The sequence below is a fragment of the Ogataea parapolymorpha genome, chromosome II (assembly GCF_000187245.1).
Source record: "Ogataea parapolymorpha DL-1 chromosome II, whole genome shotgun sequence".
In the NCBI taxonomy this organism is placed as follows: domain Eukaryota; kingdom Fungi; phylum Ascomycota; class Pichiomycetes; order Pichiales; family Pichiaceae; genus Ogataea; species Ogataea parapolymorpha.
In genome coordinates, this window is record NC_027865.1 from 70,204 (window position 1) to 83,762 (window position 13,559).

Consider the following 13,559-nt stretch of genomic DNA (forward strand, 5'->3'; position numbering starts at 1 on the left):
TTTCGATATACTATAATTCCCTGGCTATGTCCTCGTCACTAAATTCATCCTGCGACTCCTGAATGACGTTGGTTGGCGACTCAGGCTTTATTCCCTCGTCCTCCTCCTTTGGAATCACCGCCAACGGTTTTTCGGCCTTGCGCACGTCAATGATCTCCAGATCCTTCGAAAACTTCACAGAACCTAGATCTGCAGGGACAATTGTCTCGATATCAATCTGCGGCATGTTTGGTTCTGGTCCCATGGGGATCGTGTCCATGTCGAGCGAGCGTCCCATGATAAGCGATAAAATTATGATTGCGGCGTATTTCGACAGCACGAGCGAGTTCTCCTTGCAGAAAGTGGCAGCGCAGCAGTTCGGACATCCCCAGTCGCAGTCGCACTCCAAGAGTTTTTCGAGGGATTTATCCAGTATTGAATCAATGTTGTCGAATGCCTTTGTGCTCAGTCCAGATCCATACTGGCCGCCCTTATTGTCGTAGAAAATCAGGCGAGCAGGACGTTTCCGTTTCGTTTCCCGCTTTGCAAATTCCTTTTCCGGGGCTTTGCACTCAGTCTGGATCTCGTCAAGTCCGGAAAGAATATATAGCGGCAGAATGCTCATAAGTGCATGCTGTGCTGCGTGGATTCCTCCTGCCGCGTTCAAATCTTTCGAGCGGATAAGTTCAAGCGCTTTTTTCGGGATATCAATCCAGATGCCTTTTGAGCGGATCAAGACCGGCGGGTTGTTGACCTCGACAGCATCAAGAATCCGTTTTTCTCTGTCCATTTTGAAGAACCCAAAAACCACAGTCGTCGAGAGCGTCTTGCCAAAGTAGATTGGCACATCGCTGTGGTTGATTGAACGAATACGCTCGACCTCGTATGGGTCGACGTTAGTAAAGTCTCTCTGGGCCGTGGACCAGTCCACATTGACTCTTTCGACCTTTGCGTATTTTTCATCGGGGTTAAATTCGCGAACCAGATAAGATAAGCCCTGGTGAATAAAAATGCCTCCGTCATAGAGCGTGAAGCTTGTTCGCGAGGCCTCCACCTCTTCGATCACCACGTTGCGGCCATTGGTGATGTCCACGACAGCGTACATGTCCTCTTCAATAGCGCGAATAGACACGTGCGACGAAGGCCAGGGCATGAACCGCGAGTTGCAGTGATACATGCCGGACTCTGTGTCGTACTCCAGGCGGGCCTCGCACACCTGCTTGACCAGAGCAGGGTTTCCAAAGTACCGCTTTTCAATGGTGGAGTCGTCCAGGGGTCTTTCAAACGCGGCACATTGTAGATGGCCTTCCAAAACCACAACGTTCTCGAAATCCAGAGCAAGATCGGGATAATTCGAGTTAACAAACTCCTCAGGATGCCGCATGTAGTACTGGCTCACCGGGTCACCACCGCCCACTAGGAGAGTAAGCGAGTCGTTATTTCGCCGTCCTGCACGGCCGCTCTGCTGGTGGAAATTCGCTATTGAGATTGGGAACCCGCACATCACCACAGCGTCCAGCGAGCCAATATCGATCCCCAGCTCCAGGGCGTTCGTCGAGATGATTGCCTTCAAATTTCCACGGAACATCTGGTCCTCGATTTTCCGCCGATCTGCCGGCGAGTAGCCACCTCTGTAACTCATGATCCGGCCAATTAGCTCTGCGTTGCCACTGGCCGTCAGCTGGTACCTGATTTCTTTCATGAGCAGCTCCACTACCTTGCGGACCACACAGAAAACAATGGTCCGGAACCCAGACTTCACCATTTCTATCAGAATTCTGGCAGTTTCCGAGATAAATGGCTTGCGTCCAGCCATTGGGTCACGCGCGTCGATGTAGGGCGGGTTCCAGGCCACAATGTGTTTTCCTCCATGCGGAGACCCGTCCTGGTCGATGTTGACGATCTCGTCGCTTGGAAGTCCAAAAATATCCTGCATGTGTCGCACGGGCTGCTTGAGAGTGGCCGAACACGAAATAAAAACGAGGTTATTATTTCCAAGCATGGCGCACACTCTTCGCAGACGCCGCATCACTAGCGCAAAATGGCATCCAAAGAGACCTTTGTACATGTGCAGTTCGTCCACCACCACGTACTTGAGATTGACGAGAAATCTTCGCCATAGCTGGTGTGAAGGAAGAATGCTGTGATGGAGCATATCGGGGTTGGTGAAGATCACAGACGCAGACGACCTTACATGTTCGCGGTCTCGTTTTTCAGTGTCTCCGTCGTAGGTCTCAACCACCATATCCCGCAAGAATGGGATCACGTTGAGCAGGTCTTTTAAGGATCTTCTCTGGTCTTGGGCCAGAGCCTTGGTAGGAAATATGTACATAGCAGTGACGCTGGGGTCCTGCTCTAAAGCGGTGATAACAGGCAGCTGATAGACCAGCGACTTACCAGACGATGTGGACGTAGAAATGATAACATGGTGGCTCTCGTGAATATGGTTGAGTGCTTCCGCCTGGTGCGAATAAAATTTCTCGATATTTTTGGTAGCAGCTAGTGCCTCGCGCACGACAGGCGACAACTCGAAGGTCAGTTCGCCATACGTGGCGCCGCGCGGAGGAACCTCCAGCAGCCCATTTTCGACAATCTGGTCTTCATAGAACTCGGTTTGTTTTAGTTTCTCGATCAGCTGCGGAATCGAGATGCGGTACTCTGTGTTTGCGTCCTGGCTGGAATTTTTGACCATCTCCTCGATCGGGTCCACAAACTCCTTGGGCACGGGGACGATCTGTTCTGCTTGTTTGGTTATTTCAGCCCACGGATCAGCTATGCCGCTATCCGCGCACTTCTTTAGAAATTGGCCAACCGCAAGCTTGAATTTCTCGTTCCGTTTAATAATCATTTTTTTGATCGATTCCTGGGTGTAGACAGGAACCTTGATTTCCGTCATGAAAGCCGACCGCGTTTTGGATTTGCGCAGGTCTCCGTCAATAAACTCAAAAATCAACAGCTGTTTTGACGTCTTCTCCTCTTCAGTCTTTATGTCGTAGATGTCTGATTCCTTCTGGGCAAATCCGTCTCTCCAACTGAAATGTTTCTCCTCCAGCACAAACTGGCTCTCATCAACGTACTCAAATAGCACATCCTTGGGAATCAGATAGACAACTCTCGCCACATCAATAGGCTCCAAAGGCCGTCCAATCGCACTTTCCACCGACGGTTTGAGCAAATCAAACGTTGTGATAATATGCTTGCGCGAGGAGAGAAACGTAAAGTAGGAGTTCAATCTGAAATGGATATTGTCAAGCTCCTTGAACTCTGCAGGCCATTTGTCTTTGTCCGGTAAGTCTTCAGGTTTTTGTCTTTTGGCATTCGGTAGCCCTGATAAGCTTCTTTTAATTGACATAAAAAGTTTAAAATATATTTTTCCAGCTCCCCATTTATGACTAATGAGTTCAAGATCACAACATTCTCGCTGAATAAGAACACCAAGGCCGCCAAGGCTTGCCGAAAGTGCCGCGAGGCACATAAAAAGTGTTTTTTCAATGAGGAGCTGGACTCCTGCGAGCAGTGCTATAAGTCCAATGAGACCTGTGATCTTTCCACAGCTAGCAAGAAACGCAGAAAAGCTGCTCTTTCCTCCAGTTCCCCGTCCAGCGTGTTCGGGAACGACCGTATCTATGCGAATGCGATTAAGAACTCCGAAAACAAGTTCCAGTTCATTAACACGGCACATCCGCTTGCTCCTCTTTTCAGCAACGACTCGTTTCTTACTCTATCCGACGGTGAGTTTTTTAACTTATATTTTCCTTGGCGAGACCTTTTTTTGCCGGCTCGTGACCAGTACACGCGACCGCTGAACGTTGATGAGGAACTGCTGGAATACGTTGAGATGAAAGGAGCTTTCAAAAAGCCCCCAATTGAGACGCAGCGCAGATACGTCACGTTGTACCTCGATAACCTGTATCCTCTCTATCCAGTGGTAGATAGAGATATTATCGACCATTTGGACACAACTCCGCCGTTGCTGCTTAACGCAATGATGATGTGTGGCGTCAGATACGATACAAACCTAAAACCTGCCGAGATCAGAGAAACAGCTGAGCAATTGCGCCGCAAGTGCGAGCTGCTCAAATTGTGCGAACTCAACAAAATTACGCTGATCCAGGGGTTTCTACTGATGAGCAACCAGGAGGAATCGCCAACTGGCCCGCAAGTTGCTCGCGAGTATGTTTCCCGGGCATGTATTTTGATCACAGACTTGGCGTTGCACAACAACGCAGCACGGAACCAACTGTCCAAGCTGGAGACAAACACGCTTGACCACAGCACAGGATCTATTTTCTTCAGGCTGTCACACAAAGTGTCGCTGCTTACACGATTATTTTGGACATCTTTCTGTCTGGACAGAGTCCTAACCATTACCTCGTGCGCTACAATGTTCTACAACACCTTAGACCTAGCAGTGGACACCGTGAAGCTTGAGGATTTTGACGGCAACAACAGGGATTTTGAGATTTTCCGCCGCTGGTACCAAATATGCGACCTGCTAGAGCGAATTCTTGTATGCAGGTACCGTCCGCCAGGCAACCGTTCGCTGGACCTAAATCTCGAAAGAGATATTTTAAGTTTGTGCAACAGAGGTGTCGATGACGACACTCGCAGACTGATCGGCGACACATATACGCGATTTTTACGCATCTGCGGTGACTTCTGTGGAATCATGTACCTGCGCTCCAAAGTCGATTTTGTCAGCATTTTGGAAGACGAGGTCGAAGGACAGCAGCTGCTCCACACCGACTCTCCTTTGTCAGACAACAAAATGCACTATCTTTCGCGTTTTGCCAGAAACATCATTGACCAGAGTAAGGGAGAACAAGTACAGCAGATCATGACGATACACGCCGTTCTGCACGTAATGGTCCTTCTGTACTTGGAAATTGAAGCTAGGCAGCAGGTGCAGACCACGTCACATGACCCGCTCACGGTGCTCAACTACAAAAAGTCGCTCTTCAATTACTGTCTTTCATTTCTCGACCAGAACGGCTGCAAATGGTTTTTCAGCGCCGCGTGCTACCATTTGTTCGTGGACCTTATTTCCTCGCCCAGAAAAAATATTAAAAGCTCGCAGGATCTCCTGTCTCTGCTGTTTGACAGCAACTTGGCATAATTATACAAAGCCCTTTAATTCTGCAATATATGTATTATCCACCACCAACGACTACTCGTCGTACTCCTCGTCGGAGTCCTCCGACTCCATAGCGTTCTCCATCTCCTTTCTCTCCAAAAGAGCTTGCAACTCGGCGTCCTCGGTGGCCGTCACAGCCTTTGGAGCCATGGCCACATCGCACACTCCACCATACTTGGTGATGACCTGATTAACTTTCTCTATAGCCTCATTCAGACTGTTGATTCCTGTTTGTTTGTCCAGCGACTGCGTGGTGACCACGTACCTTGGAGCAGCCACCAGCTTCACCTTGATAGCGTTCTGTTCTGTGCTGAGAGACTCTGCTGCAGCCAAAGCCTCCTTAATGGCGTTGATACCCTCGTATGAAAAACAGGACACCTCGATGTCGGCTCTGCACTTGATCGCCTGTGGAGTCAGTCTTCTAGAAATGTGTTCCTTCAGCTCTTCCAGCACTTCTTGTGAAGGAGGAGTTATTTTGTTGAAAATAGAAGGATCGGTGATCGAGATCCGAAACGCGTCGAAAGCGTGTCCATACTCTCTGCTCAACGGCCATGCAATGGTCTCGTACAGGTGTTCAAGTGGGATGTTGTGTTTTTCAGCACATCTTCTCAAAATAGAGTGCACTGCCTTGGACTTGTTGAATCTTTCCTCGCACTTCACAATCTCCTCAGACGAAACCCTTCTCTTGGACAAATCGATGTATCCCTTGTCCTTGTCCACTCTCAGAACCACTGCGACCTCGTTTCTGCCGACTCTTATAAGCTTCTGGATGGATCTGATACGTCTTCTCGAGAGCTCAGACAACAGAACCATGCCCTCAATGTTGTCGTACTCCAGCAATTTCACATAGGCACCCATCTCAGCAATTTGCTGGACGTTGACCATCACGACCTCGTCCACTTCTGGGTATTTGTTCTCGTAAAATCTGCAGTTGGATGTGCTCATGGTCGGTGGTGAGTCGTTAGTTGGGCTAAAAATTTTCAGGAGATATGAAAAAAATGAGAGCTTGATTACGTAAGTATTCGAGAACGGCGTGGATAGCGTGGTGGCAAAGTCCAGACAGACTGATCTTTGCCGGTAGGCATCCAGTCAGCTACACGGCATGGCTTTCCGCCACTCTCTATGGACGATCATCCCTGCAATTGGCAAAATTTCATATCCCTGCTACGCAGATGTATAAACTATGGCACGTAATTCTTTTATTTGTATTTATTTTTGCCCTCATAGTTGTCATGTCGATTGAAGGTAAGTCCAACCCTGAAAATCTAACGTTAGTGAACGTGAAGCACGCTGGAAAAACGTATCCTGTCACTGTGGACTTGTCGGAAAATGGATTGACGTTTAAACACCAGATCTACTCGCTGACCAATGTTCCACCTGAAAGACAGAAGGTGCTGTTGAAAGGTGGCCAATTGAAGGACGACAGCGATCTTAAGAGTTTCAATTTGAAGCCAAACCAGACAATCATGGTTTTGGGTTCGGCAGATGCGCCAGTGGACGCTCCAAAGCAAGACGTCAAGTTTGTGGAAGATTTAGATCCTAAAGACCTCAACTTCAATCCGAATAATGAGCCCTCAGGGCTGGTCAATTTGGGCAACACGTGCTATCTTAACTCGTCACTTCAGTCGCTGTTTGCGGTAGAAGAGCTAAGAAACCGTTTGGAAAAGTATACGAAAAACGGTACCGGTGTGGAGCAGAATCTTGTGTTCCACCTGAAAGAGCTTTTTGATAAGATGAGCCAACGCAACAAGAAGATCACGCCATTGAACTTTCTTACAACCATGCGTCTTAGCTTTCCTCAGTTTAGCGAGCGAGATGATAGCGGGTTTTACAAGCAACAGGACGCGGAGGAAGCGTACTCCCAGATCTTGAGTGCTATTTTGGGGCAGTTTAGTGGATTGGACCAGTATTTCAAGATTGAGTTCAAGACGGCTACTCGTTGTTTGGAAACCTCTGAAGACCCCGTTTACGGCTACGAAGATGCGATGAAGCTAGCGTGTCATATTACCATTAACACTAATTTTCTGAAAGACGGATTGATGAGCAACTTGAAGGAAACCATAGAGAAACATAACGAGTCGCTGGGAAGAAACAGCACGTACGAGATTACTCGCAAAATCACACGTCTTCCTAAGTACTTGAACATACATTTTGTTCGGTTCTTCTGGAAAAGAGACACCGGAAAGAAGTCGAAGATCCTGCGGAAAGTCCAATTTCCATTTCAATTGGACTTGATAGACCTTGTTGACGAGGGAATCAAGGAAGATAAGGCAAAGATAAGAGATGCTATTTATAAGGTTGAGAAGCAGAATGAAGAGGAGAGCAGAGCTTTCAAGAAGACCAAGAAATCTGCAGATCTTACTACAAGAGAGCAATATGCTCAGCAAAAAGAAGAGCTTGAGAAACTTAGACAGAAATGGACAGACAACTTCAAAACTGCTCTGCCCGACTCATACGACCCTTCCTCTGGCGAAAATCCTTCGTCTCTGTATGAGCTGATCAGCGTGATTGCCCATCAGGGTTCATCTGCCGACTCTGGCCACTACCAATGTTTTGCCAAGGACCAGCAGGATCCGACGGGCGAGAACTGGTACAAATTCAATGACGATAAGGTGACTGTAGTGAGTCGCGACAAGATCGAGGCTCTCGCCGGTGGTGGAGAGGGTGACTCTGCTCTGATTTTGATGTACAAGGCCGTTGGAATATAAAAGTAATGAATTTGATACATTCTAGATAGCGGAGAAATACCATTTATTTTCTAGTTGCTAGCCTTTGCAAGCTGCTTGAAGTGCTCCACCTCATCCCAGCAGTTGAGAGGTTTGTCTTTATTAATTTTAATGCAGTTGGCCACGGCAGTTTCCGCATCCACGAGGGCCTTGGATTTGGCAGGTTTTGCATCGTTGAGCTTTTTAAGACTTTCGGCAGCCTTACTAAGCTGTTCATTCACCGAAGCGACGCTCAAACCTTGGTCTTCATTGGGAAGAAGCAAAGACGAGAGTTTTGTGTCGAGTTTCGCAAGTTTGTTGTTTTCTAATTCTTTTAATTTTTTGCTCACCTCTCTCTCGACCACCTGCGCAGAAGCCTGCTGTCTTGAGTAGTTAGTCTCTGCAGAGCTGTCGAGCGACGAAATGAGGCTGGAGTTGAATTCGACCGGGGTCTGCGGATAGAACGTTCTTGACGACATTGCAGAAAAAAAATTGGTGTAGGGATGGATGAAAAGCCAGACAAATGAGAACCACGGAAAATGGATGCTGCCTAAAGGTTCTCTCAAAGCGGCCTTAACACCACTCAGTGGCTTCTGAGCACTCAATGGTATCAAGGTCGGCTTGGTCTTCATTCTACGCGGATGTATACATATTATCTTGGCTATTTCCTCATTACACAGCGGTCTTGACCTCGAAGAATCTCTTGAGATAGAACACCTGGAAAAGAGAGTTCAAAATAACAACAATCAGCTGGAAGACAGACCAGTACTTCACTCTGCTGTTAGTGCTCTCTGCGGTGTTTCTGTGTGTTCTCTCTCTCACCACAATGTAGTTTTGCTCGTTCTTGACATCGTAGACCAGTTCCATAAGCTTTCTAACCGAGGAGTCAAGGTTGTCGTCAGAGTTGTCGTTCACATCCACGTACACCACGCCGTGGACGTTGAAAGACACGTCTTTTGTTTGCAACGACGAACCCTCGTTCGAGAAACAATACTCGAACTTTCCAGGCTCGTTGGCCTTGATCTGAACCTCACCATGCGAGACGTCGCTCAGCTTTTCCAAGATTCTGCCAGAAGGACTCTTGATCCAGAAATCGGCTGTGAGTTGTTCGGTCGAGTCCTTGGCGCGGTCACCGATCTGGAACGTGACGGCGAGCTCGTCTTGAGCCTTGAGCACCTCGAAAAAGCATTGTTTGCCTCTTGGCGGCAAAAGGGCCACATGAGCAAATGTTGGCACAAGCAGCAGCAGGGAAATCAGCAAGAACCTCATGGCGAACACTAAAAAATAAACAAGTTTTTGGTGAAAAAATAGCTGAGCACAGTGAAATGACAGGTAATACCGGAGAGGTATTATGTACGGCTATCCTGATAGAATGGTGACAATTGTAGCCGATAGTCATTTAGTAGCTACATAGGATCACCAATATGTCAGCACCATTGGTCTCTTCTACTATATGCTCTCCGTTCCAGCGATGGGATCAGATTTATTACGAGCCCGCACGCGTCGCGATTCTAAAATTATTCTTGTTTTTTCTTGTTTTTACAAATGTTCTCTAGACTGTTGCTTCTGGCCAGCTTGCTGGCTTACGTTTCAGCCACTGCGCTCACGTTTGCCTTGCAGCCGAACGAAAAGGCTTGTTTCTATATTTTCAACCAGAAACCAAAGGCTAATATTGGCTATTATTTCGCCGTCCAGGCCGGAGGTTCTTTCGACGTCGACTACACAATCAAAGCCCCTGGCGGAAAAGTGATTGCACAGGAACAGAAACAAAGACAGGGTGACTACATCTTTACAGCCGACGCCATCGGAGAGTACGAATTCTGCTTCTCGAACGAAATGTCCACGTTTGCCGAAAAAGTTGTTGATTTCGAAATCAGGGACGACGACGACTTCAAGGCCGCTCTTCCTAACGCACCAGCAGAAAACACTGCTGTTGAGGGAATGCAGTCGTCGGTCCTCAGAATCGAGTCGAAGCTCGGCCAGCTGTCCAACACTCTTCAATACTACAAGACCAGAAACAACAGAAACCAGTCGACTGTTAAGTCCACAGAGAGTCGTATTTTCTGGTTCTCCATTTTTGACGTCGTTCTTATGTGCAGCATGGCCGCATTCCAAGTGCTCGTTGTCAAGTTTTTCTTCCAAGGCTCGAGAAAACAGTTGGTGTAAATATCTATTAATCTATGCACTCACCAGATACACAAAAATGTAACTAACGACACTGCCAAAAAGCAGGGCCACATTGATGAGAAATGCGGTGAATCCTCCGGCAGCTTTCTTCTCTTTATCGCTAGTGAGCAGAACGCCCATTGTCATGAAAGCTGAGGAGAATAGCTGTCCATTTGAAAGCCCAAAGAGTAGCTGCAGCAGCAGATAGATGAAATCGCCAAACATACCTCCTCTGCCTTGTAGATTGCACATCATAAATAAGGGGATGAACAAGACCCGCAAAGCCGCGTAAATTATCATTTTGCGTTGGTCCTCGAGTACAAACCACGGTGACGCAGTAATGACACGGCCTCCGAGATCGCCCAGGTTCCAGAGGAGAAATGCGATGGGAACAAAATACTTCTTGTCTATTTTGTCTGAAAGCACATTGGAGGCGAAAACAGGGAACGTAAGGGTCAAAGACAAGGTTAAGAAGATTGTGATCTGGACGTATTTCAGAATGTGCCAGAGTTCGCGGAAGGAAACGTGCTCTTCTTCGGGCTCGAGCGTTGACTCGTCGTCTAGCTCCAAGGTGGTATCACTGGAAAGCATCTGGAACTGGCCAGCTTTGGCTTTGTATCTATACGTGATCCATATCAGACTGAGAGCAAGGAATTCTATGCAGAGACTTGTGAAGAAGTAGTTAGAGACCTCTCTATCTCTATCACTTTGCGTCTTACTCAAAAAAATAGACACAATCAGCGAGATGGATGGAAGCACGCCTGCAACCGCGTTACCCACAACATTCGCATTAGCGTAGATGGGGCCCTCGAGATTCACTAGAGCCAGCACTCCAACTTGCGCAAACGATGTGGCGCAGGAGCTGACAAAAACACTGATCATCACGTACACAAAGTACAGCACTGCGGGTTTGTTCTTGATGAACGTGGAAACGGTAAGCAACAGGAACACTGCTGCCTGCAGCATGTTCCCCACGTTGAGTCTGAATCTGTAGTCTGCACCTTTCTGCTTCTGAGATAGGTACAGGTTGAAAGATGCCGATGCAAGAGTGGATATGGTCATCATAGAGGAGGAGTATGTGTTGGCCAACACGGGCTTGCTGCTGAAACTGTCTTGGAAATATTCGGATGCTGATAAGAAGCAGTTCCACGGCCACAAATTGGCTATCCCGCAAACCAGAAAACAGACGTATTTGAGGGCAGAAAGTCTAAACGGCGGGCCATAGGGAAGCTGGAATATCACGATGTTCTGATCTCGTACGGTGGACGTATTACTAGTAGACATGCTGGGAAATATTTTTAACAAAGAAATATTATTTATGCATTCAAAAGGTCCACACATTCTGTGAGGATGGGGTCGTATTTGTCGTAAGTGTTGGCGATTTTTTCGTAAATCAAGTTCCATCTGCCTTGTTTTCTGCCCCCTATGTGCTCGTTCATGGTCCGCTTATAGACGGGGGCTCCAAGCAGATACTCGTAGAACTTGTCGCGGCATTCGGCGGGACAGTTCACTCTGGCAACCACGGTTCCTGGTTGCACAAGGCTTACGGATTCCATCGTTCTCAATATTGTAATATCATTCTGTGGAGAGATGTGATTCACAAGAATCCAATCTGCTTCGATCGGATGGTAGATGAGGTAGTCTTCAAGGTCTTCTGCAAAATGGACCTTGATTTGGGATATCCCGGAAAGATCCACCAAATATTCTATCAATTTCCGGTTATCCTCGGTGAGCGAAAAGTAATCGAAAAGTCCGTGAAGCACAAAAGGGATATTTGTTTTACGGAGCAAGTTTCCGAGGTATATCAGCGAGTAGCCAAAATCCATCTCTGAGCCTAGTAACATAATGGATCCCGGTGTGCGTTTGCAGAAGATCGGGACCAGAGAGTGAAGATGTTCATAACAGGAGGGATCGGTGGTAGGATATATGTCAAATAGCCTGATGGTCGAGAGTAGCGAATCTGGATTGTTTCGCAGCTGTTCCAATGATTTTGTCTCCACTAGTGACTCGTATAGGTTGGTATCCGGTAGCTGTTTTTCCATTGTATATAATAATCAGGCGCAACAATTATCTGGGGTAAGTAGCCTGATTTATAGAAAAAAAGGGGCCATCGTCGCGACAGACTTTAAGTGTCTGGGGAAAAAAAAAATATTAGCAAATTACTAATTATGTTCGGACGCTTGATTCGTTCCAGCCTGAGGACCATGCCTCTTGTAAGTCGACCAACTCTGGCGTTTCGCTACTACTCGTCTCCCCTAGTGGACTTCACAAAAACAAAGGTCCAGAACCAGCAGTTTTCCGACCATAACAATATGCCCTTGTTCGTCGCCATCACTCGATCAGCGGCCGAGAAGCTCAACGAGATCGCCAACGAGGAACAAAACGATAAGCTTGCATTGCGAGTTCAAGTGGAAAGTGGCGGCTGCCACGGATTTCAGTATCACCTCAAATTATCGGACATGAATGATTTCCATCCCGAAGACGATTCCGTTTTCGTGCGAGATGGGGCCCGAGTTTTAATTGACAAAACAAGTTTGGAGATTTTACGAGATTCGAAAATCGATTACGTGCATGAGCTGATTGGCTCGCAATTCAAAGTGGTAGACAGCCCGTACACCAAGACGAGTTGCGGGTGCGGGTCCAGTTTCGACTTTGATTTCGATAAGTTGAACCAAACAACATAATTTATTTGGATATACACAGGTCGCATATTGACAGCACAAATGGCCACAGCGAGGGCCGTGGGTCGGACTCATCGAAAAACGGAGCAAACGAAAGCTCGTTGGTGAACCGAAGACGCCCTTCGGACAGAAATAAATAGAGATTGCATCGGATTTTTGTGAGTCGGAGCTGTTCGAAGTCTAGGGCAGTGCTTTTGCGGAGGTACGTGAAGAGAGACGTGGTGAAGTTTGTTTTTGGAAATTTGTCCACATCGATTGCCGGAACGTTGATGATAATTTGATTGAGCGCATTATTAGTTGTTTTGATGTTTGCGAACGCAAGCTCGAGCTCGCCCACCAACGACGAGCCCAGCTCTTCGATTGTGGAATTGAGTGTGTTTTTGAGAAAATCGTCACTGAGTTCTACCGGACTGATCAGGGATCCAATGTCGTTCACCAAAAAGTCTGTTGCTACCTGGTACAGTTTTGGCAGCATTCTGGCCATCAGCAAGACCGTTCCCGGTTCGATTTCGATGAAAACCATGATCTGGTACGGTATCACGTTGAGCAGCTTGAATCTGATGGCACCCATTTTGAGATGTCTTTCTTCGCACTCAAACTCCTTGATCCGCAGTTTGAGTTCCAGATGTCGGTGCACGTCTGCAAAATCCGGCTTATCGCTCATTGATCGTCCATTACTATAAAAACGAGAGCTTGTGGGTATGAGCAGCCCTGAATTGTGTGACTTGTAGAGTTCATTTGCTAGTATGGCAGAGACGATTTTCTTTTTAAAATCTGCCACTTCGGTGTTGGAGTCGAGCTCGTCGTAACACATTCGGTCCACTACCGATTCGTGGCCCAGACTGCGCACCTTGAGCAGTTTGAAGTTGTTATTCAACAATATTCTGGACATAG

General features: G+C 47.3%; 11 protein-coding genes across 11 annotated transcripts; 4 read left to right on the forward strand and 7 right to left on the reverse strand.

The window, feature by feature from the left end:
* Window positions 1-10: 10 nt before the first annotated feature.
* On the reverse strand, window positions 11-3,331 carry HPODL_04562 (putative ATP-dependent helicase HRQ1; the record flags this gene model as incomplete). The annotated part of the gene is made up of 1 exon (XM_014080899.1): window positions 11-3,331. The coding sequence occupies one exon, from the start codon at window positions 3,329-3,331 to the stop codon at window positions 11-13; it is 3,321 nt and encodes a 1,106-aa protein (XP_013936374.1).
* Window positions 3,332-3,817: 486 nt separating this feature from the next.
* HPODL_04563 (uncharacterized protein) lies at window positions 3,818-5,095 on the forward strand (the record flags this gene model as incomplete). The annotated part of the gene is made up of 1 exon (XM_014080900.1): window positions 3,818-5,095. The coding sequence occupies one exon, from the start codon at window positions 3,818-3,820 to the stop codon at window positions 5,093-5,095; it is 1,278 nt and encodes a 425-aa protein (XP_013936375.1).
* Window positions 5,096-5,146: 51 nt separating this feature from the next.
* Window positions 5,147-6,058, reverse strand: HPODL_04564 (Eukaryotic translation initiation factor 2 subunit alpha; the record flags this gene model as incomplete). Its single annotated transcript, XM_014080901.1, has 1 exon — window positions 5,147-6,058. One exon carries the CDS (start codon window positions 6,056-6,058, stop codon window positions 5,147-5,149), a length of 912 nt encoding a protein of 303 aa, XP_013936376.1.
* Window positions 6,059-6,345: 287 nt separating this feature from the next.
* On the forward strand, window positions 6,346-7,821 carry HPODL_04565 (Ubiquitin carboxyl-terminal hydrolase; the record flags this gene model as incomplete). The annotated part of the gene is made up of 2 exons (XM_014080902.1): window positions 6,346-6,358; window positions 6,389-7,821. 2 exons carry the CDS (start codon window positions 6,346-6,348, stop codon window positions 7,819-7,821), a joined length of 1,446 nt encoding a protein of 481 aa, XP_013936377.1.
* A 50-nt stretch (window positions 7,822-7,871) lies between these two features.
* On the reverse strand, window positions 7,872-8,297 carry HPODL_04566 (uncharacterized protein; the record flags this gene model as incomplete). The annotated part of the gene is made up of 1 exon (XM_014080903.1): window positions 7,872-8,297. One exon carries the CDS (start codon window positions 8,295-8,297, stop codon window positions 7,872-7,874), a length of 426 nt encoding a protein of 141 aa, XP_013936378.1.
* A 193-nt stretch (window positions 8,298-8,490) lies between these two features.
* HPODL_04567 (endosomal P24B protein precursor) lies at window positions 8,491-9,087 on the reverse strand (the record flags this gene model as incomplete). Its single annotated transcript, XM_014080904.1, has 1 exon — window positions 8,491-9,087. The coding sequence occupies one exon, from the start codon at window positions 9,085-9,087 to the stop codon at window positions 8,491-8,493; it is 597 nt and encodes a 198-aa protein (XP_013936379.1).
* Window positions 9,088-9,363: 276 nt separating this feature from the next.
* HPODL_04568 (endosomal cargo receptor) lies at window positions 9,364-9,984 on the forward strand (the record flags this gene model as incomplete). The annotated part of the gene is made up of 1 exon (XM_014080905.1): window positions 9,364-9,984. One exon carries the CDS (start codon window positions 9,364-9,366, stop codon window positions 9,982-9,984), a length of 621 nt encoding a protein of 206 aa, XP_013936380.1.
* Window positions 9,985-9,996: 12 nt separating this feature from the next.
* HPODL_04569 (Nucleoside transporter with broad nucleoside selectivity) lies at window positions 9,997-11,049 on the reverse strand (the record flags this gene model as incomplete). Its single annotated transcript, XM_014080906.1, has 1 exon — window positions 9,997-11,049. The coding sequence occupies one exon, from the start codon at window positions 11,047-11,049 to the stop codon at window positions 9,997-9,999; it is 1,053 nt and encodes a 350-aa protein (XP_013936381.1).
* Window positions 11,050-11,300: 251 nt separating this feature from the next.
* Window positions 11,301-12,026, reverse strand: HPODL_04570 (uncharacterized protein; the record flags this gene model as incomplete). The annotated part of the gene is made up of 1 exon (XM_014080907.1): window positions 11,301-12,026. The coding sequence occupies one exon, from the start codon at window positions 12,024-12,026 to the stop codon at window positions 11,301-11,303; it is 726 nt and encodes a 241-aa protein (XP_013936382.1).
* A 126-nt stretch (window positions 12,027-12,152) lies between these two features.
* Window positions 12,153-12,668, forward strand: HPODL_04571 (Mitochondrial Fe-S cluster biosynthesis protein ISA2 (contains a HesB-like domain); the record flags this gene model as incomplete). The annotated part of the gene is made up of 1 exon (XM_014080908.1): window positions 12,153-12,668. The coding sequence occupies one exon, from the start codon at window positions 12,153-12,155 to the stop codon at window positions 12,666-12,668; it is 516 nt and encodes a 171-aa protein (XP_013936383.1).
* A 1-nt stretch (window position 12,669) lies between these two features.
* HPODL_04572 (uncharacterized protein) lies at window positions 12,670-13,557 on the reverse strand (the record flags this gene model as incomplete). The annotated part of the gene is made up of 1 exon (XM_014080909.1): window positions 12,670-13,557. One exon carries the CDS (start codon window positions 13,555-13,557, stop codon window positions 12,670-12,672), a length of 888 nt encoding a protein of 295 aa, XP_013936384.1.
* Between the last annotated feature and the right edge of the window lie 2 nt (window positions 13,558-13,559).